Source organism: Lissotriton vulgaris, chromosome 9 (assembly GCF_964263255.1).
Source record: "Lissotriton vulgaris chromosome 9, aLisVul1.2, whole genome shotgun sequence".
In the NCBI taxonomy this organism is placed as follows: domain Eukaryota; kingdom Metazoa; phylum Chordata; class Amphibia; order Caudata; family Salamandridae; genus Lissotriton; species Lissotriton vulgaris.
Genome location: NC_141697.1, coordinates 954,308,898 through 954,330,620, shown reverse-complemented (window position 1 = coordinate 954,330,620; position 21,723 = coordinate 954,308,898). Strand labels below are relative to the sequence as shown.

At 44.0% G+C, this 21,723-nt stretch overlaps 1 protein-coding gene and 1 long non-coding RNA gene across 2 annotated transcripts in view; both read right to left on the bottom strand.

The window, feature by feature from the left end:
• Positions 1-21,364, bottom strand: part of LOC147692601 (guanine nucleotide-binding protein G(i) subunit alpha-2) — a 468,721-nt gene extending 447,357 nt beyond the window's left edge. Inside the window, exon 1 of the mRNA XM_086938805.1 lies at positions 20,735-21,364. Within this exon, the coding sequence (XP_086794931.1) occupies positions 20,735-20,852 (118 nt within the window). The 5' untranslated portion in view covers positions 20,853-21,364. The remainder of the gene's footprint in view (positions 1-20,734) is intronic.
• Positions 7,322-9,757, bottom strand: LOC147692602 (uncharacterized). The gene is made up of 3 exons (XR_015299836.1): positions 9,177-9,757; positions 8,248-8,754; positions 7,322-8,197 (listed from the first exon to the last, which is right to left on the bottom strand). It is a non-coding gene; the product is annotated as an uncharacterized LOC147692602 (long non-coding RNA).
• Positions 21,365-21,723: the final 359 nt, after the last annotated feature.

Sequence of the window (21,723 nt, the reverse complement as noted above, 5' to 3'; positions counted from 1 at the left end):
TCAAAAACAATCGAAATCATCATACGCTAAATTATTGGTCTCAGACACACGATACATACAAAACTCTTGTTTTTGTGTTTTTACGACAGAAGGCTTTTTTCTTTTCTAAATTACACAGGACTCGAATGTGAGCCGATATTTGGGCTTTTGTCAATGCTTAGTCGTGTTGTTTTCCACCTTGAAAAACAGGGCAGGATGGAATTTTAACCTTGCCTTCCATTTAACCAGTCAGTAACTTACGCAAGAAATGGTTAGCCCAAAGGTTCATGTTATCTAAGGAAATGGAATGACTGCCAAACTTTGATGCCAGAGGGCTCCTTTCCCAATGCTGGCTTATTCAGATCTCTACTACTTTCTAAATGCCTTTTTTATTCTCTATAACTCAAATTTTATTTTTATTATGATCTTCTCGTAGATTATCTCAACTCAGCAAATGCCGGTTCCTGCTCGTTTTCCTTTTCTTTGCATCCCCACCCTAAATGTCTTATTGGATTGTGGTTTACTAAAAGACTGGGTTCCACATTTCAAAGACTAGATCTTTAGAACACCCACTCACAAAGAGAACTGAAGCTCAGATCCATTCCTCCTACAACAAGAGAAGTGATAACGCCTCAAGAGATGCAGCCAGGAAGCTGTGCCACTCGCCTCCAACCAAGGAGCATCGAGTCCGACGCAGGTGACGCAGCCAAAGAACATGGAAAGGTCAAACGCAAGGCGTTCTTTCCAACAACAACACGCAAGCAGCAACCACAAACAACTGTGGGTAAGGAACTTTTGAAGAGGCTGCCGCAGAGGTTTTCGGGAAATCTGGGATGGGCACAGTTATGCAACTTCTTTTTAGTGCATCTGGCCACAGGTCGCGCAACATAAATCGGACATGATAAATTTAAAACCCAGTCTGTTTTGGGATTTATAGGTGTGACGTCTTGTTATAAAAAAATTAAAATAAAGTCCAGATCAAAGGAGCGATTCAGGAGGGACCATCAGAGATGGTCAGTAAACTCACACGGGCATATAGGCCTTTGTGGCTCAGCATACAGCACATCAACTTACGTGTGTTAGTTTGTGCATTGTACACACACGCCGTCTATACGGGTGGTACCCACCTCCCTCTTCTCCCGACTTTCCTCCCACTAGTCCAGGATCTACTTAAAGCTGTGAGGCTAGCCTGAAAATTCACAGATGATAGTTGTGGCTGTGATCTTAGTAACTTGAAGTACGCCACCAGGGAAAAAGACAGAAGTGAGTACTTATCAATCAGTTGCACACTCCGAGACAATTCACAAGGAGAGCAGAGTTAAAACCTGCTCCGACTTCTGTGCATTAACGTGCAACAAGGAAAGTACCAAAGCAACAGCACAAAAGACATTCTTTGGATGACTGTTTGTTTGTGCATTACTCCACAACTATGTGTGCATTTACAAACTGGTCGTCTACACCCTTGCAAATCAGAAAAAGCGAAATTGTCCAAAGTCCCTCAGGAGCCACCAGGTAATGCCTCAAATAAGACTAAATCTTCTTCAGTTAGCAAAGGTGTAGAGCAGTGGTTCCCAAACTGTGGTCTGGGGGACCGCTGGGGGTCCGCAAAGCCTCCTCAGGGAGTCCGCTACTACTTAGATAATGACATAATAATATTAACAGATTAATAAAGTGTATATAAATAAAGAAGCTAAATGGGCAATTGAACATTTTAAAAAGGTACTGCAAATAAATGTGAAATTGGAGGCAAAACATTAAATTAGTATCTCAGATTGATTCGTGGGAGCAGCGCAGGTGTATCAAACAGAATATCGAATGGAGAATAAGTGGCCTCAATTGACTTTAGAAAAGCTCCAACCTTTCTATTAAAATGACATTTTTAAATTTTGATTTATGTGTTTACAAATAAATAAAAAAAAAATGAGTCAACATTTGTGTATTTGAATGATTTTTTCTGTATTTTTTTGTCTATTGTTTTGCGGTTCAGATATTCGACAATTCTTAGGCCAGGGACCCCAGCTTCCAGTAATGACCTGCCGAGAGGAGGGGGGCTACCCGAATTCCAGTATTGATTCAGTGAGGTTCCACATAAGTCAAACGTTTGGGAACCACTGGTAGAGCAAGAGGTAAGTCTTCAGCCAATAAAGAATCTCCAGTTCGCCTACCTGACCTGTTCAGCCGTCGGAAAAGACGCATGCTTTCAAGAGCTCTCTCAGTTGCCAGAAGTATTGCTCCATCTTGCCTTTACAGGTTACACCAGTTCTTCTGTCATTCCAACCCAGGGCACCCACTGCCTCCACCTGCTCAAAAGCCACAATAATGTAGGATTCTCCCTTCCACATTCTTTCTGTGTGCAAGTGCTGCAAACAACAGGTGCCACTATTAACTCAATGTAGCAGGACTCAGGATTCCAAGTTCTACAGATCTCTGCAGCGTGAGCTTTAACCCAAAGAGTGGCAGGACGAGCAAAGTTGGCAGGTCAAGTAAAGTTGTGTGATGAGCCCAATTTATTCTTTATTAATACAGTTGACATCCCATCTGAACTGGGCAAAAACACTGGAGGACTGAAAGAAATTCCTCAATTTTCAGTTACGCATAACCTGTGACATTCCTTGAAATTAAGCATTATGTAATTTCACATACTTTTTCTATATATGAGATACCAGCGGGAAACAGGTTTGCACAACAAATGCATTGCCCACAGGCATTTTCAATTCGAGCCAGTCGCTTTAAAAAATCCTGCTAAACTTTGTATGGCAAGGTCACGCTCTGGAAAAAAGAAAAACAAAAGTGACGCAAGATATCGCCAAATCCCATGTAGCAACAAAAGCGTAGTGTTGATAAATTTTCAAAAACTTCATGATATTTCAGTAGCTAGAATTATGCAATTTTACCGGTCCACCTTAAGAGTTCCATCATATGTGGATAAAAAATGTCCTCTTTGATAGTACCGTAGGTAAGTAAAAGTGTTGAATATCTAATTCACACACTGTATCCCACTAACAATTTAAATTAATCAGGCAAAGTCTAAAATTCAGACCTTGGGAGAAGAAAGGCAAATACCAGCAGTAATTTAAAGGCAAATGGATGGGCATAATTAAAAGAAAAAGAAAGGAATATGTGGAAATCACAGCAGCTAGTAAATTGGCCTGGAAGCCTCTTGAACAGCTTGACTGTACATTTTCAAAAAGAACAGAAAATGGACGGAATGCTGAACAAATCAAACATTCACCCCTAGTCACAAATCTAGGTTAAATCCATCTTTTTTTGCACGCCTCACCATTCCAGTTTAGACCCAGCCATATGCAAATCAGTTTGACCCTGCTCCCCACTGAAACAGTCCAGCCAGAACTGCCAGGCCAGGTCCTACCTGGAGAAGAAACAGGCATCCTGGGACCGGTTTCGGGGTCCAGGCTAGCCGGAATCTGGTGGCGTAGCGAGTACGGGACCCACATTTGGGCTTACCCTTCCCATTTTGGGCAGCAAATGCCAAATGAACAGATGATGGACATAATGCTAAACAAATCAAACATTCACCCCCAGACATGGGTCCCTTGCTCGCTATGACACTGAATTCAAGTTAGCCTGGCCAAAACTGGTCCCAGGGCGCTTGTTTCCAGTCCAGGGAGGACCTGTCCTGGCAGTTCAGGTTGGACTGCTCCTATGAGGAACAGGACAGATTCGCACATGGCTGGGTCCGAACTGGGGTGCCATGGTGAGCAAAAGAATGATAGATTTAATTAGATCTCATGACTGGGGGTGAGTGTTTGACAAGTGTCAGCACTTCATCCATCATATTGTTGTGTTTGCTAATTGTACATTTGGGCGGATAATGCTAAGTCCATTACCCAATTAATACAAATGAAGAGTTGTCCCGGCGCAACAATATTTAGCACCCATACGGTTTCAAAGTAGACAAAAAAAAAAAAACTGAGGTCACACGTATTGGACAAGGATCACTAAATCCAGTAGCACAATTTTATTTTAATGTTGAGATTCATCTTTTTAAAGTTTTTTTAATTCAAAGTTTACCATCTGTTTTAGAGGAATTTAAGATAAGAGGATATGAAAACCAAGATGTAAGCAATACTGTGATGCTTTTAAGGAAGTGCTGAAAGCTTTATTCAAAATTTTTTTTATAAGGGACTGTGAAATGGTTTACAAAAAAAGAATTATCCAAGAGAACATTTACAAATAATTTAAATTGGTATTGCCCATGAAATTCGACAGGTTAAAATTGAAAAGTTATGCTGTGACACAAAAAACAACACTCACATAAATAGCATATCCTGTTTGTAACTACACACGTTTATGAAATAAAATATTAACTAATACAAGGGTTGGAAATCGTTGGAACTCTGGCATGGTGCATCATTTGTGATTTATTATACCAGCAAACTATCTTTTGCAAAATAATCAAGAGGAGAGGCCTGCCTCAGTGATTACTAGCAAAATGTTTAAAGCATTTATAAATAAGGTTACATATATTTTTTCCTAAAGATGTTTTTAATATATTTTAAATACTGTGTTAAATTAGCAATTTAAAATGTCTCAATTGGTATTTCTATTTCTTTAAAAAAAAAAATTTAAAGACTACCTTACCAGGAAGCACGTAGCCCCTCAATAAGGAACCCAGACATGTACAACGTTTTGCATTCAGGTTACATATCAGACTCTGGAATATTGTTAACATGCAAATCAGCCTATCAGTTGAAAGCAAAGGGGACAGCAAAAAGATCAACATTTCACTACAATGTAAGGTTTTGTGAGTGTTTACACCCAGGTTCTACTGTACATGAGAATAAACTGGAGGCATGTACTAACTTGGTTCGTTTTTAGGTGCAAGATCTTTAAATTGCTTATAACCATTACAACAAAGAAAATTGAATCTAAATTACATGTTCAAAATATATCAATACTCTGAAATGTGGAGCATGGGGAAAATCGTTTCTTTCAATTCTATAAGAAAAATCTACACAGGCTACGTTTTACACCTAGCTGGAAGACCGATCACAACTTACGAGAAAAAAACTGCAGTGGCATACGACACAGTGATCCTTGCAATCAGATAATTCATCTGAGATGCATATTCAGCAAGGTTTTTGTGGTGTCCCGTTATCGCAGACGAGGATGCCCCCGGGGTATTTTCTTGGGTGCATTCAACAACGGCACAGGACCTCACTTGGAGTCAGGGTATACCTGGTAATGTTCTGAACAAATCAGTACACAGTCAGTTCCCAATCCAGGCCACAGTTTTCATCCCTGCAGCTACTGAAGCCTTAGACGTATTTCCTCTTGCTACTGTGATGGACCAGTCACCAGAGCTCACAAGACGTTTTAACAGTAATATAGAATGGCTGTCAGTTCACTAAGGGTAGGAATTGTTTCATTGCAACACCCAACAGTAGTTTTTAAACACGTACACACAAAAAAGTAGTAGTTATCGAGTACTTCTAGAGAAACTACATAAGTAGAGATAAAAAATAAAAGTTTTTACCTCTACATATAAGCATTATACATGTAAGTCCCAGACACAAACCCTGTTACTCAATCGTTAGCCTTAAGCCCAACCCTTTTTGTTCACTTACACAGTGTAGTCTCCTGTTTTACAAAGGACCCCCTGTTTCCCTTATTCTGCACCAACCCTTACACCTTAAATTACTCTAAGCCCATCCATCTACTTACCCAGACTAAAATGTAACCAAGTTCTTATGCCAACCCTAAAGTTTACGTCAATCTCAACACTAACTCTTACTTCATCCCCACCCAACCTTTATGCTAACCCTAACTAAACAGTTCCCAGTCTTACTTTTTTCTCACTCTGATTCCAATCCTAACACTATCACTGCCATTACATCATCTCATCTGAAAAAAACCTTACTTCAACAATAACCCCTAAACATGACCATAAAGTTCTCACTAATTCTAACCCATGCTCATTTGTAATTTATTTAAGTTTTAGTAGATTGTACTTTTTTGACGATTGTACTTTTTTGTCATCCAAATTCGACTTTTCCACGTCAAGTGTTTACTTTTTTGTTTTTAACGGCAAACCCACACTCTGGTATCTTTTTGTACAAGGTGGGTGAGCCAGTGTGAACCCAAGTTGGTGTAAAGCAAGTACCGTAGCTGTGAGCAGGGAAATGCTCACAATGAGCTCGTCTTCGCCACCTCAGCTTTAATAAGAACGCACACATCAGTATTGAAGCCATGAACCGCTTACTAGAACTTAATATGAATAAAGAAACATTTGCCACTTAATAGGAGAATTTGAAACGCTTTGATCGGCATATCAGCCATCATATTCCATACATATTCGCACCTTTTGAACTTGGGATCTGAGGGAAAAAAATCATAGTCCCGACCACATTGCCTCGCCTACCACAATCTCCTATTTATTTGTTTTGGTGGTTCCGCTACTAGGCGAACCACGTCCTGATCTGGTTATCAAACTAATGAAGAGGATTAGGGCTAAAAAGTATAACATGTGCACCATCCTAGATGTGGTTAATTAATGATGCACAAAGATGCCTAGCCTGCCACCCACTGCAGCCTCTGGACCACCCAGCTACACTTCCACCACCCTAGCTTGTACAATATTTGAACATTCTTACCACTTTGGTATTTTCTCCTAAATCAAACTGCACATGTTTTACTTTACTGCTTCTCACAATGTGTAAATGAATGCTAAACTTTGATTATGTTTGGGAGAGATAAAAGAACCTAAATGAGTAAACACTGCAGGGAAAGAGATATAGTGAGGACATCAAATTCCTAAAGGCAGTGATCACAGGACATGAAGCCTACATTTTTAGGAGAATAAGCATTCTTGTAACTAGAGGTCATGCTTCAAGAATGAAGTGGGGAGATAGGCAAAACATTAAAAAAAAATCAAGAGGCATCGCCCCAAAAGCTGAGAACATCATCTCGGATAAAAATTCCAAATGATTAACTGTAATATTGAAAAGAAAAGGTCAATCTAGAGACCCTGTTAGGTGTGTCCAATAAGGTTAAGCAGGAAAGCGAGCACAGTAGATGGCACCATGTGAAAATAGGCAGTAAAACAGACTGCCAAAAACAGAGGCTCAAAAATACAATTTGACAAAGTATCAACCTCTCCCTCCATAAATCTCAATCCGTTTAATTTCTGAAAATCCAGCTAAATGTGCTTCCCACCTCGTGTAGAACCTAGAACATTTTCTACTCAAAGTGAGGTCTAGAATTTTTGGGGGAGATGGGCTTTATTGTGAGTCAGGGTGCATGTAGAATTATTTAGGGCGATAAACGAAAAGATTGATAGAGTGTGTAGATTTGTTTTTTCAATTTATGTTTATTTCTTTTCACATGGTCCTGTCTCGATGAACTTGTTACTCAGACCCTATCTACCTGAGCTAGATTTAAAAAAAAAAATTGTTGTATTTTTCCTACAGTGTTGTTTGGCAAGAAACGTAGTTTTAATAGATCTTTACAAAACAAATTGTAAATGTTTTATAATAGAGATGCTGAAGTGTCACATTCAAATAGTAATATGAAAGTCAAGCGTACATCGGCTCTAAAATCATGACTAACAGTGTTACCTTTGAACATCTATCAAACACAAGAGGTTATATGCAACATCAGTAAAGATTCTTGTATATTAAATCAACTAAGTCAATAACATTTAACCACTAGCAGTCTACATAGATGACCAAACTCGAGGGATGAGCTAGATTTCTATGCAACATGTTTCAGCACGTTGGAAAGGCCTAGGGCGTTGCTAAAGGCTTTAGAGTTATCTACTGTCAAACACTCATAGGGCTAGGGTAGAGTCACTGGTACTTATGGAACAGGTAGATTTAGTCAGTATTTGGATGATGGGCCTTATTCCTTGTTGGCGGAATGTGTGCCATCAGAGCAGGGTCATGGTGCGGGCGGAGTTCACCAGATCGTTTAGTTTTGCCGACTATAGTAAGTATGGCATTGTTTTGCAATGTTTGTTCTAGTGTGTAGCCCAAAACAGATTATGACGCGCTCTGGCTTCAGGTGGGTGCCAGGGCGTTTCTCGCAGGATTGCACTTCCCGGTTGACAAAAAGGGTAACACAGCCGTGATACTAGCAATAGTACACACACCGGTTGACCCCCTGGCCTTCTCCACATCCTTAGGTGAACGTATTAAGTATGTTCATTTATTAAGTCTGTTGAGGTTCTAATTAAAAGCCCACTTGAAGGAGCTGCAACCTGCAGCACTTGAAGGAGCTGCAACCTGCAGCACTTGAGGGAGCTGCAACCTGCAGCACTTGAGGGAGCTGCAACCTGCAGCGATATAGCAGTTCCAGCTCTGAATCCCTTACAGCTGGATCTCTCGCTAATTTACTAAAAGAACAAAAGACCCGAGGATGTGACTATGCAAAGGCCTAGAATGGTGCAATAACTTAAGAGGCAAAGATAGAGGATTCAACAGAAGTCCAGGTTTCCTAGGAGGACACAGGTTAGAGAGGGAAAGCAGCAGAATAAAGAAAAAAATACTAACGTCACACCCCTCCACGAAATCAGGAGAAAGACTATTTAATTTAATTTTTTTCTAAAATACAAAGGCATTGGATAACTATTTGGTCTGAGCAAAAACGACCAGTGACAAAGGAAGAAAAGGGACATATACACCCAAAAATGTTCATATGCAGAACAATCAGTGAGTGGCCATCCAAATGACTGATCCAGGATATTACTATTCTCCCTTCCTAGAGACAAAAATTTGCCACTAAATGGATAAAAAAAAAAGGAACGCCCGACTCGTCCTGGACATACCTTGACACAACCACATATCAGAACACCTGAGAGACCTACACTGGCTCCCTATCAGCAAGAGAATCACGTTCCGTCTCCTCACTCACGCACACAAGGCCCTCCACAACCTAGGACCCAGCTACCTCAACAATCGCCTATCCTTTTACACCCCCACCCGCCAACTACGTTCGGCCAACCTAGCCCTCGCCGTGATCCCACGCATCCGAAAAGCCACCATGGGAGGAAGATCCTTCTCTTACCTGGCGGCCAAGACCTGGAATTCCCTCCCCTCTCACCTCCGTCTCACCCAGAACCACCTCTCATTCAGGAAGCAACTCAAGACTTGGTTATTCGATCAGTAACAATCCCCTTTCCCCTAAGCGCCTTGAGATCCTCTGGGTGAGTAGCGCGCTATACAAATCTCTGACTTGACTTGGATGAAGGAGAACACATTTTCTTTCATATGTATTTTTTATCTGTGAATCACAGGCACCGGAGGGTGAGGTGACGTGGGAGGAGTAGAGAGAGAACATTTTACAGACCTTTATGAGTTAAAAGACAGACTAGAGGGAATGGGAGGGGAAGATAATTAATTGTGTAATACATCCTAAATCTACTCTCAACCATCACACTACCTCCCGTAAACCAATCAATGACTGATCAGCCAAGTTCCACAGTGAATGAACTTTTCACTGCACACGCGTCTGGCATCCTGAATACTAAGGAACACACAAGGACTCACCTTTGATACTGCTACAATACCCTTGCTATTGTAAGATCTAGGGAAAAGTCTGGCACATGCAAATAAGAGCATGGTACAAAATAGGTTTGATTTTCTGCCACTGCTACTCACACTCCAACCTCAATTTTCTAGTTCCACAAAATTTTAAGACATCCTTGTATGCCTAGAACATGTATTTGTAAAGTGTGTTTACCCGTAGGCATCTTGGTTCTGAATAACAGATGTTTATTGTTACCCCACTCAATGGTACTCATTTCATCGACCTCAGAAGGATGAAAGGCTGAGCGGACCCTTCGGGATTTGAACCTGTTCCCATGAGGTCAAACTCAGGCCACTGCAGTGGACGCATTAGTCCACTGAGCCACCAGACCCATCTAACAGCCAACTAAAAACTTTCAGATATACAGAAAATTATGGAAATGTGATTTTTACCATGAATTTCTACAGGTGTGAAAAATTTAGAATAAACTTTGATAGAGGTCCACATTTTTATTCTTACGGTGTTGTTAGTGGCTTTGAGACATGGGCACGTTTTTCAATATTTGCTTTTATATCACATAACAGGCAGCAATACAAATGCCACCTTGACTTGCATTCCCATTTGTTTACTGCTCTGATTACATGTTTGAATTAAATATGGCTGTGCTCTGTGCGACGAGGTCTTGGCCTTTTTTCCTTGCTGACGGAAGCCTGCCTCATTGCAGGACATTTCTGGGTTGCAGCACTGTAGTATGTTGTTGATGCTCAATGTTACCAGGCCTAGCCAGGGATTTCATGCAAAGATATCAGCAGATGATTGTTAGGGGTTCGCATCTTACTTTCCTGGACATGAACAGGTAGGGTTTCCCTTAAAAGGTGAATTGTGCTGTTTAAGATTGTAATTGAGAGGACAATAATGCAACTGTCCATGCGTAAGAGCTGCATCTGGCGTTTTGAGATCATTGATAGATCTCGTGTTATGGTAGGTTAGTTAACTTTGTATCAGTTGTTATGGTTGTGGCTGTGACAACTTGGTTGTACGTGATGGAAGAACTTCAGAAGACTGTGTAGGTTTAAAACAAAAAATGATTTGGAGCAGCCCCACCGATTTTAAAGCCAAAGCAGCATTTGATAAATATATTTTAGGAGTTATGACACGAAACTAAGAAAATTGGATAATGTGGCATTGATTTAACAATTGATCAGCAGGGGCCTTGAGAGTGCGGATGTGGAAGTTAATCTATTTTGCATGTGGGAAACACCCCCTTTTGAGGCCTCCGTTTGCCTTGTTCAGGATGTAGTGACATACATGGTGTCGAGTCAGGATGTGGTACACCAAAGTACAACTGCATCATCTTCCTGTCTCACACTAAGACCCATAGTCTCCACCCCAGCCAGAAACTGTTTTACATCCACGCTTGAGCACCTGCAAACTTTCAGATTAATACACTAAGGAAGTTGAAACCCTTCCTACCTCCCAAGGACTTCAAGATTGCGGTTCAAGCTCTAGTTCTACCACAGCTGGACTATGGAAGTGTTGCACTATGCGGTCTCCCCAAAGCCACTACAGCTCCCCTATGAGCCGCCACCAACGCAGCTGCAAGACTCATCACTGGCTCGAAAAGAAGGTCCCACATCTCCCCTGACCTAAGATCTCTAAACTGGCTGCCTTTTGAAGCCAGAATTAACCTGAAAATAGCCTGCATGACTTAGAAGGCCTTACATCACCGTGCTCCCAGCTATCTCACACAAAAAATCCCAATATCCGGGGGGAACAGATCCACAAGAAGTGCGGAAAACCTCCTTCTGAAGCCACAACATTTCAACAAGAAAAAAACGTACAAACGATCTTTCCCAGGAATGGCACCCAGGATATGGAATGCCTTTCCATCCGAAACAAGACTGAACCCCTCCCCCTCATCCTTCAAGTTGGAAGTAAAAGGAATCCTCATGGCAAAATTCACCTAAACATAATCCCAGGTTCTCACGACCTTGCTTCGTCAGCCCCCCCTGGCTCGGCACCTTACTGCTTTGCTGTTTGCATACTCATTATTCTACTATGATTCACCAGGCCGTTCCTGTTCTGCATCATGTTGTTTGACTTTGTCTTCATGAATAATGCTGTGCTCTATGGTATGTGAATGTATGATATATAACTGTAAAGCGCTCTGATACCTGCAAGGGTCTTGTCTGCGCTCTATAAAACTTTCAAATAAATAAATAGTGCTCAGTAGGCAGGCCATGCTTGGGGGACGGGTCCAGCAGGAGGCCCCCAATGCTTGAGGCCCAGCAGGACCTGGAGGCAGCTACTACTGGGGAGCACGGAATAGGCGGCCAATGATGGTGTCCATGAAGAGGCAGACAATGCCCGAGACCAAGTGGGGATCAATTGGGTCTTGGATGTAGGGTTGGATCAGCCAATGGCCAGGGTCTTCACAGAGTTATCCAATGTGAGGGCTCAGGAGAAGGCAGCAAAAACCCGTAATTGTGGAAGAGGCAGCCAATGCCTTGGGCCTAGGAGGAGCCAATCAACGCCTGGGATCAACAGAGAGGCAGCCAATCCCAGGCATGGGCAGAGGTAGCCAAGTATGTTGTCAGAGGTGCAGCAATTAAAGCCTGACAAAGTGGTGGTGGCATCTGATTTGGGCCTAGAATGAGGAAGTCTGTGCCCAATGCCGATGGAAGGGACTCAGCCAATGCTTGTAAGATTGGCCAGAGTGTGTAGCAGATATACCTTTTTTAAAAATATTTTTTGAAGTGCCAAGAAGTGCCATGCCATTTTGTATGAACAATACATTCAGTCAGTTACTTCGGATCTGAAAGGAGCCTTTAAGTTAGCAGCACCACATGAACCTCGGAAAACAACTTCAAGGGCATCCCTGTGCCCCATGCACCAAAACAATTAAATCCCGCACAGACACAACAAAACTCACTGAAGAAATATTTTGAATAATTGACTGAAGAGCTGCGTATTTCAGATTAAACCCACTGTTTACAGCACTCCCCCGATGAAGCTGTGCAGTGGCAGTTGGGGAGATAAAATGCTCCATGCCATGTTGCACATGGCTATCTTTGATGTGTCCGAGTATCTGATTTCTGGTTCCACCCCTTCTTGGAAACTTCACACTTCAAAACGATCAACGACAACAGAAAATGTAAGAATGCAAAAGGCAATATAAACCATCATCACACAGAATGTAAATATCACTCTCCGTGGACAATGCCAAGGTTGCTTCTACAGCTGTCAGCCGGTCAATCAGACTTCAGCAACCACATACTCCTTTCACAGCAAGAACTTAGCAGCCAGGACAGCGGGCTCTACAAATGCATGCCTCATGATGGCCGGCTTGCGTTAACGCAAGCACCATGTCCTATAAACTGGGACCGGCTTATAATGAGTGAGTCTCATTACGAGTCGAAACATGCAGTTTCTCAGAGTCTTTAGGCTACTGCACCCAGTGATGTAAATTTTAGGGAGTGGACACACGCTGGGCCAGTTATAAAACTGGTGAGGGCACCTACACAGGCAATGGGAAGTGTATGATATATATATATATATATTATATATATAGATACATACACACACATACATACATACACAGTGTCAAATGTTAATAAATGTAAGCAACTACATGGGCTAATGTATTACCTCAAAAACTACTTCCAGCGAACAGTGGTAGGACTGCTTAAAGTGTGTGGTAAGGTACGCTTTTTATTGCTCTGCAAGCAAAATCAGTGTTGGTGGGGACAGGACAAATGGAGTTGGGACACAGGCCCCATATAGAGATTCACATAGTGCTCTAGGTCCTGGGGTTTTCGCCCACGCAACTTCCTTCAGATATCAGCAGGAGGAAACTGCATGGGCACAACATTACAGTACAAAAGAAAGGGTTGCCCATGTAAACGGAAGGCTAAGCAGTCTTGGCATTGGGAAACCCCCAACACTCAGAAGTGCTGGCGGCAAATTCCAAAGAAAAAAGATCAGCCCTGGCACTTATCAATTTATTTACAAATTAAGCAGTGGAGCTACATACTAATTTCAGATGTTGGAAGAGTGCCCGCCTGTTATCAGAACTCCAACCTTCATTGATAAGGCTGCATGTCTACCACACTTTTTAGGTTCCAGATGATCAAAGAACAAAACTTTGGAGAGATCCTGAAGGGCCACTTAGGTCCACAATCACAATGCCACAAGTTTGAGGCTGTGCACCTACTAGACTGAGTCAGGACTCGTGAACCAGTGTCACTGGGGCAGATTTCACCATCGCTGGTCTCAGAAGCATGAGCTTTAATGGTGGAGAATGACTGCCACGCCTGACTCCAGCTTATCTTCACACATAGATGCAGCGGGATCTCCAAATTTACCCTTAGTCGGTGACAAACGCAAAATGTTAAGACCGCCTGAAACTTTGGTGAAAGGTCTCCAAAATGTAACCTAGTGTGGCCACCTAGCTGATAACCAAGCCTGCCCCCTCCCCCTCTTGGTGGTTGGGTGTTCCTGCCTTACAGAGCTCAAAGTTATCCTCCTGCTTACATGTCCCTTTTTCCCAAAAATTATTCCAGGTCTTCCTAAAACTGTTTTAACTTATTTGCATTTACTAAAAACCAGAATACAGATCGAAAGGTGCACTGACGTGTGGTCAATCAATTTTCTTGAGGGCGGTTAGCTTAAAGCAAACACATCTTTGCAGAGCTTCTTCCTTTCAGTGTTACTCGACCACACGCAGTAGCTTATTTTCAGGTGGTGGAAAAAAGAACACCAACTCTAACGAAATTTGCATTTTTTTTATGTTGTCCACCCCAGCCTACTCAATGTTTTAATTCAAAGTGTGTGGGAGACAGGCGACAGCCTTATTTCTTTGCTACAAATCTATCTCACTGAAATATGTGGGAGGCACACGGGTAAAACAAAAGTTTACAAAATGTAGCAAAACACTAGAAGACCCTCTGTTGCTTAATATCAGAGATCGCAGTTCAAAAAAACCCAAAAAACAATCACAGACAGCATGATATGGCGACAGGCCACATCTGATGAAAAGACATCAGGTTGTTCCAAAAATCTGATTCGCACATAGTTTTATAAAAGTGCTTCAAACTGGCATTCTCCAGTTTATAAGCAATCACACGAATGGAAAATATTGGAGTCCATGCAAGAGAGAGGATGGATACCTTTGGTTTGTCAACACCATTTGGCCACACTACAGTTCCCGCATAAGACCACCCATCCTCCCAGAACCCTGCGGGCTGGAGAGGGTCATTCCTGGTGTATCGGGTTTAATAGCTCCAGCCAAAAATGGCAGTCCCACAAGGGGGTCTCATTATAAGGCACAGTTGTAGCAGGTGTCACTTTTAGTGGATTTATTTGCTTGGAGAATTTAAATAATTAATAACAAACCACCCTAGAACCACATCACCAATAAAACTTTTAAAAATTGTTTACTCGTTTATCTCCCGACCAAGAGTCCCTCTTAGATTGACGGTGTCAATTAAAATTTAAATGCCATAGTATGTTAACACCATTAATTAAACAGTGTTTTAATCTGTATGCTGCAAATAGCACTTCCTCGCATGTAAAAGGAAAAAAAGAATAAGAAAAGTGTAGAAACATTTTTTTACAACAGGTCCCACAATATTAAAGCATATTCTACTGTCAAACTTAAGTGGTCGTCACTATCTGTGAGAGAAAAAAACACATACAAGGAAACACAAATCAGTGGGCAAAGTAGTGCGCCTTGGCTATCACTTCGAGGAGGAGGAGGTAAGTTGCAGACTCACATGCAGCTCTGCATGTTGCCATGTTGGAAATGTTTCCTTTATCAGATGGTTGTCGAGTCCAGCTCTGTGATCACAAGGATAACAAAATCTGGCCAGGCTAGGTGATTCAATGACGCCGTGCCAAAGGCTCCCCAACCCTGGTATATCATCAGAGTAGCTCACTTTACTCTGCACGCATTTACAACGCGTGCCATTACCCTGCGTTTTTCACTCAGCAAAGACTTTTACAACGCAGGGGTTTACAACGCAATCCATTACAACTCATTGTCCATTACAACGCAATTTACTATTCTAACTCCACTGGGGCGTTGTAAGGGGGAATGCGTTGTAATGGTTTGAGGTGTAAAGCCCTGCATTCTAAAAGTTTTTGCGGAGTAAAAAATGCAGGGTAATGACATGCGTGGTAAGGCATGAGGAGTAAAGGACGCTTCCTATATCATCAATGCGACCCTCTTTAGCAAAAGCTCCAATGCAATAGGTTATGGATTTACTGGGCCCAGCCAACAGCTCCTTTGCTGTGGTTTATTAATTCAATGGCCTCTGGCGAACCGCTCCAACGCCCTGGTTAATCGATTCAATGGCCCCTTGCCAACAGCTCCATTGCCCTGGTTCATCAAATCAAAGGCCCCTGCAACAGCTCAATTTCTTGTTTTATTAATTCAGTGCCCCCTTGCCAACAGCTCCCGTGCCCGGGTGTATTAATTCAGTGCCCCCTTGCCAACAGCTCCACTGCCCAGGTGTATTAATTCAGTGCCCCCTTGCCAACAGCTCCACTGCCCAGGTGTATTAATTCAGTGCCCCCTTGCCAACAGCTCCACTGCCCAGGTTTATTAATTCAATACCCCCTTGCCAACAGCTCCACTGCCCTGTTTTATTAATTCAGTGCCCCCTTGCCAACAGCTCCACTGCCCAGGTGTATTAATTCAGTGCCCCCTTGCCAACAGCTCCACTGCCCAGGTTTATTAATTCAATACCCCCTTGCCAACAGCTCCACTGCCCAGTTTTATTAATTCAGTGCCCCCTTGCCAACAGCTCCACTGCCCAGGTGTATTAATTCAGTGCCCCCTTGCCAACAGCTCCACTGCCCAGGTGTATTAATTCAATACCCCCTTGCCAACAGCTCCACTGCCCAGGTTTATTAATTCAATACCCCCTTGCCAACAGCTCCACTGCCCTGTTTTATTCATTCAGTGCCCTCTTGCCAATAGCTTCACTGCCCTGATTTATCAATTCAGTGACCTCATAACCGCTCCACTGCCCTGTTTTATTAATTCAGTGCCCCCTTGCCAACAGCTCAATTTCTGGTTTTATTAATTCAGTGCCACCCTTGCCAACAGCTCCTCTGCCCAGTTTTATTAAATCAGTGCACCCTTGCCAACTGCTCCACTGCCCAGTTTTATTAATTCAGTGCCCCTTGCCAACATCTCCCCTGCCCTATTTTATTAATTCAGTGCCCCCTTGCCAACAGCTCCACTGCCCTGTTTTATTAATTTGGCGCCCCCTAGCCAATAGCTCTCCTGTCCAGTTGTATTAATTAAGTGCCCCCTTGGTAACAGCTCCACTGCCCAGTTTTATTAATTCAGTTCCCCCTTGCCAACAGCCACACTGCCCTGGTGTATTAACTCAGTGGCCCCTTGCCAACAGCTCCACTGCCCAGTTTTATTAATTTGGTGCCCCTTGCCAACAGCTCCCCTTCCAGTTTTATTAATTCAGTGCCCCCTTGCCAACAGCTCCACTGCCCAATTTTATTAATTCAGTGCCCCCTTGCCAACAGCTCCACTGCCCAGTTGTATTAATTTGGCGCCGCCAACAGCTCCACTGCCCAGTTTTATTAATTTAGTGACCCCTTCGCAACAGCTCCACTGCCCAGTTTTTTGTAATTCAGTGCCCCCTTGCCAACAGCTCCACTGCCCTATTTTATTAATTCAGTGTCCCCTTGCCAACAGCTCCACTGCCCAGTTTTATTAATTTGGCGCCCCCTTGCCAACAGCTCCACTGCCCAGTTTTATTAATTTGGCGCCCCATTGCCAACAGCTCCACTGCCCAGTTTTATTAATTCAGTGACCCCTTCGCAACAGCTCCACTGCCCAGTTTTTTGTAATTCAGTGCCCCCTTGCCAACAGCTCCACTGCCCTATTTTATTAATTCAGTGTCCCCTTGCCAACAGCTCCACTGCCCAGTTTTATTAATTTGGCGCCCCCTTGCCAACAGCTCCACTGCCCAGTTTTATTAATTTGGCGCCCCATTGCCAACAGCTCCAATGCCCAGTGTTTGTAATTCAGTGCCCCCTTGCCAACAGCTCCACTGCCGTGGCGTATTAACTCAGTGGCCCCTTGGTAACAGCTCCACCGCCCTGCTTCATCGGTTCATTAGACTCTCGCGACCAGCTCCAATGCCCTGGAATGGATATTTTGATTGAATGTTTGTATTTTAAGTAGACACGATTTCAGAAATGGCGGTAAGGGAAGCACCGCGATGGAATAAACAGAGAAACAACATCAAGCACATATTACAAAACCCGACAACCTTCAGAATGACATAAAAACACGAGGTTTCTGAAACTCTCAAAGCGCCCTCGTTGGAGATGGTTTTTTGAAGGTAGCACGCCCTCTGCCTCGGCAGAGAAGAGTAAATATGTGAAACCATAAATCACAGATAAGATTAGGGTAACAGCGGGTTAACACACTAAGAAAATTAAAACAGGAAGTGTTTACCCAGGAGGAGAGCTGACAATTTACACATTATACTGCAAACTCAAAGCAAACACAAATGCAACAACTGCTATGTGAAAGACCTCTTAATTAGATGGTCAATTTCTGGGAGGGGGGGGGGGGGGGGGGGGGGGGTTCCAAGAGGAATCGCAACATTTATTCACTCCAAAATTTAAAAATCATGACTTGTACACATTTCTGAAAATATCTTTGATAGGTTTCACTAAAATATATGCAGGGCAACCGGAATTACATGCTGGGGATTAGGCAGCAGGTTTCATTTAATTATATGGCGAGAAAAGGGAAGGTATGTGGCAAAAAGTTGTGTTTTTTATATTTAATTTCGTCATTTTTACATGTTAACATTGCCTGGGAAAAGGTTTCTTAACCTTGGTATCAATTTAACACATAAAAAAACTGCAGTAAATTAAAAAAAATAGGTAACCAGGCAACTTTCAAAGAGGTTCACTGTACGCAACATGACTCGCTCAGCTTTTAGTTACTTTTGATCTGTTTGAGCTAGAAACTTTTTTTTAACAATCTGCAGATTTATGCATAAAATGATGGATTATGTGATACATGTGACAAATCAGAAACACACCATGGATACATGTAACCCAGTCCCAGCCACCGGCTTCCACTAGCAAATGACAACATGAAGCAAACCTTTTGAAAAGCTGATCAAACCTACAAGAATGGGATGGCAGGATTCCTGACATTCAAAGAGCGCCTGCGATGAAAGGCAGGGCAGGGCATGGCCTGGACTCAGGGCGCTGGTGCACATCAAGAGATGGCCACTTAATTTTATTCTAGGATTTGTCTGCACCGATGGTCTCTACTGTTCTTTGCCAAAGATTCACTGAAGCTCAGACGGAGCTTCTGCGTCTCAGCTGGGAGTTTCCAACCGTGGCTTTCCTCCCTTGCTTAGACTTTATGGGTCCACAGTATGGGGAATGTCTTGATTCCAGGATGAATACTTTGTGTTGACATTAGATTCCCATCAGCATCACTTGAAGGAGTGATGACAAGGGTGTGAATATGAGGTTTAATGGCCGAGGAAACGATGAGTGACGGGTATAGGAGGAAAGATGAATGGTTACTATGGCAAAGACACAGATGACTTGTAAAGGGGAGAAGAGAAGGGACAGGACGAGAGCAGCTGGCATTTGGAATCCATGGTACAGGTGAATCTGGGAGCAGGTGGACGGGCAAATGTACTTAGATAAAATGGAGCAGGGGGTGGTTACAGCTGACTGGAGGCCAAGGGTGGTGAAATGGACACTAGCCATAATGATGAGCTGGACCGAAAAATTAAAATGTTGGTGGGAAGATGTAAGCAACTGTCTAATAGTTGACTGGGCAGACAATGGAACATATGAGAGAGATTATAGAGCGGGGGGACATGGTGAATGAGGTGCAGTAGGGTATGATTAACATTGTGGGGGCAAACAGGGAATTTGGGCAGAACAAAATGAGTGTGTAAAGGATGTGGTGTGTAACTCAGCAAAAAGGAACAAGCTGTGTTAGACAGAATGAATGACGTTAATAGAATGGAGGAGGCTGGAGGAAGAAAGAGCAGCTCAGAGGTGGACAGGAGGGTGTTTGGGCATCAGGGTGAAGGTTGGTTAGAAATCAGAGTTGTCCAAGAGATGTGCGGCAATAGAAGATGCTGGGCCTGGATGGACACGGTGAGTTGGAGCTAGAAGGAGTAGTAGACAAGAAGGTACGGATGAGTAGAGGGGGCGCCGATGGGGAATAATTCGGTTGAGCAGCAACCCCATTCCCTATATTCACTGGGTAGGGTGTGTGGGTGGGCTAAGTGCTTAGACCAAACCTGTAGTGGGGCGAGAATAACCCAATCCCTTAGCTACCAACAACTTGTGAATGTTGCTACTCTCCTACACAGGAGCCGAAACGGCTTCTTGTACCCCTGTCCCTTTTGAGTTCAGCAGCCTACTTCCCTTTTCTTCTAGCCAAGGGGTCCCGTATGCTGTACACCCCCCCCCCTACAACACAGTAGCTCATCCCCTAATTCTATTCTCCATGACTATGGAAGTGCCTTCCGAGTGTGTTCTTATAGTTTGAGTGTCTGCCATTTATTGCAGTATTATCCTTCTACCTGTTGTGTTTGGTACTCTTTTGTAACATGCACACGTCACTTTTCTCTTGTAACACACTGTTTGCTGCCTCTTACATTTTGTTTGCTTTAGCTACTTGCACAAGTGCCACCATTGCCTACGTAACGTTTGTTCTTGTGTTTGAGTGTCTGCCATTTATTGCAGTATTATACCTCCACTGGTACTTTGTACGCTTTTGTAACCTGCACACGTCACCTTTTTGCTCCTGCAATGCACCGTTTGCTACCTCTTGTATTTTGTTTGCTCACAATTGTCACTTTTGCCTCATGTAATTTACATTTGCTTTTGTCATTTGTTCACTTGTAATTTTCTCCTCATGTATCATTACTGTTCCTACTGTGTGAAGCGCTCCGACACCTTCGGGTAAAGCCCCAGCTATATAAAAACGCATACATAAATAAATAGAAACATCAGCCTGCTCTGCGCCCTGAAACAAGAAGTTGGCCTCTCGCTTTTCCTGTCTCCACCCTCATCTTCATAAACTACGCTGTCAACCAGCGATACATCCACGCCACCGTTAACCAAGGCCGTGGTGCCTCGGACTCCCTCGCCCAATCACCCTGCACTGGGGTGGGCACCCTGCGCCACATTTCTCAACCACCACTGACTGTCCCTTCACCCAGCCCCAGCATCCCCGGCCCCTTACCCAGCAGCAGCAGCTTGACCTCCCGCGCCGCCTTCTCGCCGTCCTCCCGCAGGTTCTTGTCGATCATCTTGGAGCGCTCGGCCGCGGCTTTATCCTCGGCGCTCACCGTGCAGCCCATCCTGCGCCTCGGCCCCCACAGCTTCCTGCCGGACAGGGGACCCGAGCTCGGGACCCGCAGCAAAGAGACCCGCTGAGACCCGCAGAGGGGAGACCCGCAGCAGCCCGGGGAACAGCCCGAGCCTCGGCCGCTCTCAGCGCCGCCTACCGCCTGCCCCGCCCCGCTCACACCCCGCTCGGGACCCGCTATTTCCCCAGCCACCGTCTGCCGTGCCCGGTGCTCCCTGTGGCGCAGTGTGTGAGCGCCGCCTCCTCCTCCGCTGCAGCCGCCGATGCCGCTTCCTGACCCTCCCCCTTCCTTCTCGCTCCCCTCACGGGCTCCCTCCCTCGCAGGCTTCCTCTTCCCCTCACACGCTTCCTCTGCACTCGCCTCTTACTGGCTCTCTCCCCTCCAGACACTTCCTCTGCCCGCACGAACACACCCTCCCGACTCGCGGTCCTCGCAGGATTCGGGTGCCCCACTGCCACCCCCGGGGGTCCTCTATTCCTTCTAGTCTTTTGTCCCCCTGCTTCAAAGTCCCTGGCACCCCACACCCTACTTCATTGCTCCCTCCAGACTGCCCCGCAGTAGCATCTTCCCTCACAAACTTCATGTGGCTCGCCCCCCACCCCTGCAGTTTTTCTCACGTGCCCTTCAAGCCCCCACCTGACTTCTCTCCCCCCATGCTTTCATCGCAGCCATCCTCCCGCTCCTGGGGTTCCATGTTCACCCTCAACACCTTCCTTGCATCGCTCACTTTCACACCTAATTTCCTCCCCCTCACAAACTTTTCTCTTTATCCTCCTTTACACATTTCGTCTTTTAACTTCTTTTACTCACTGAACTTATTTCCTCTTTCCTTGCAGACTTCTTTTTCCTACTGTTTCTCCAT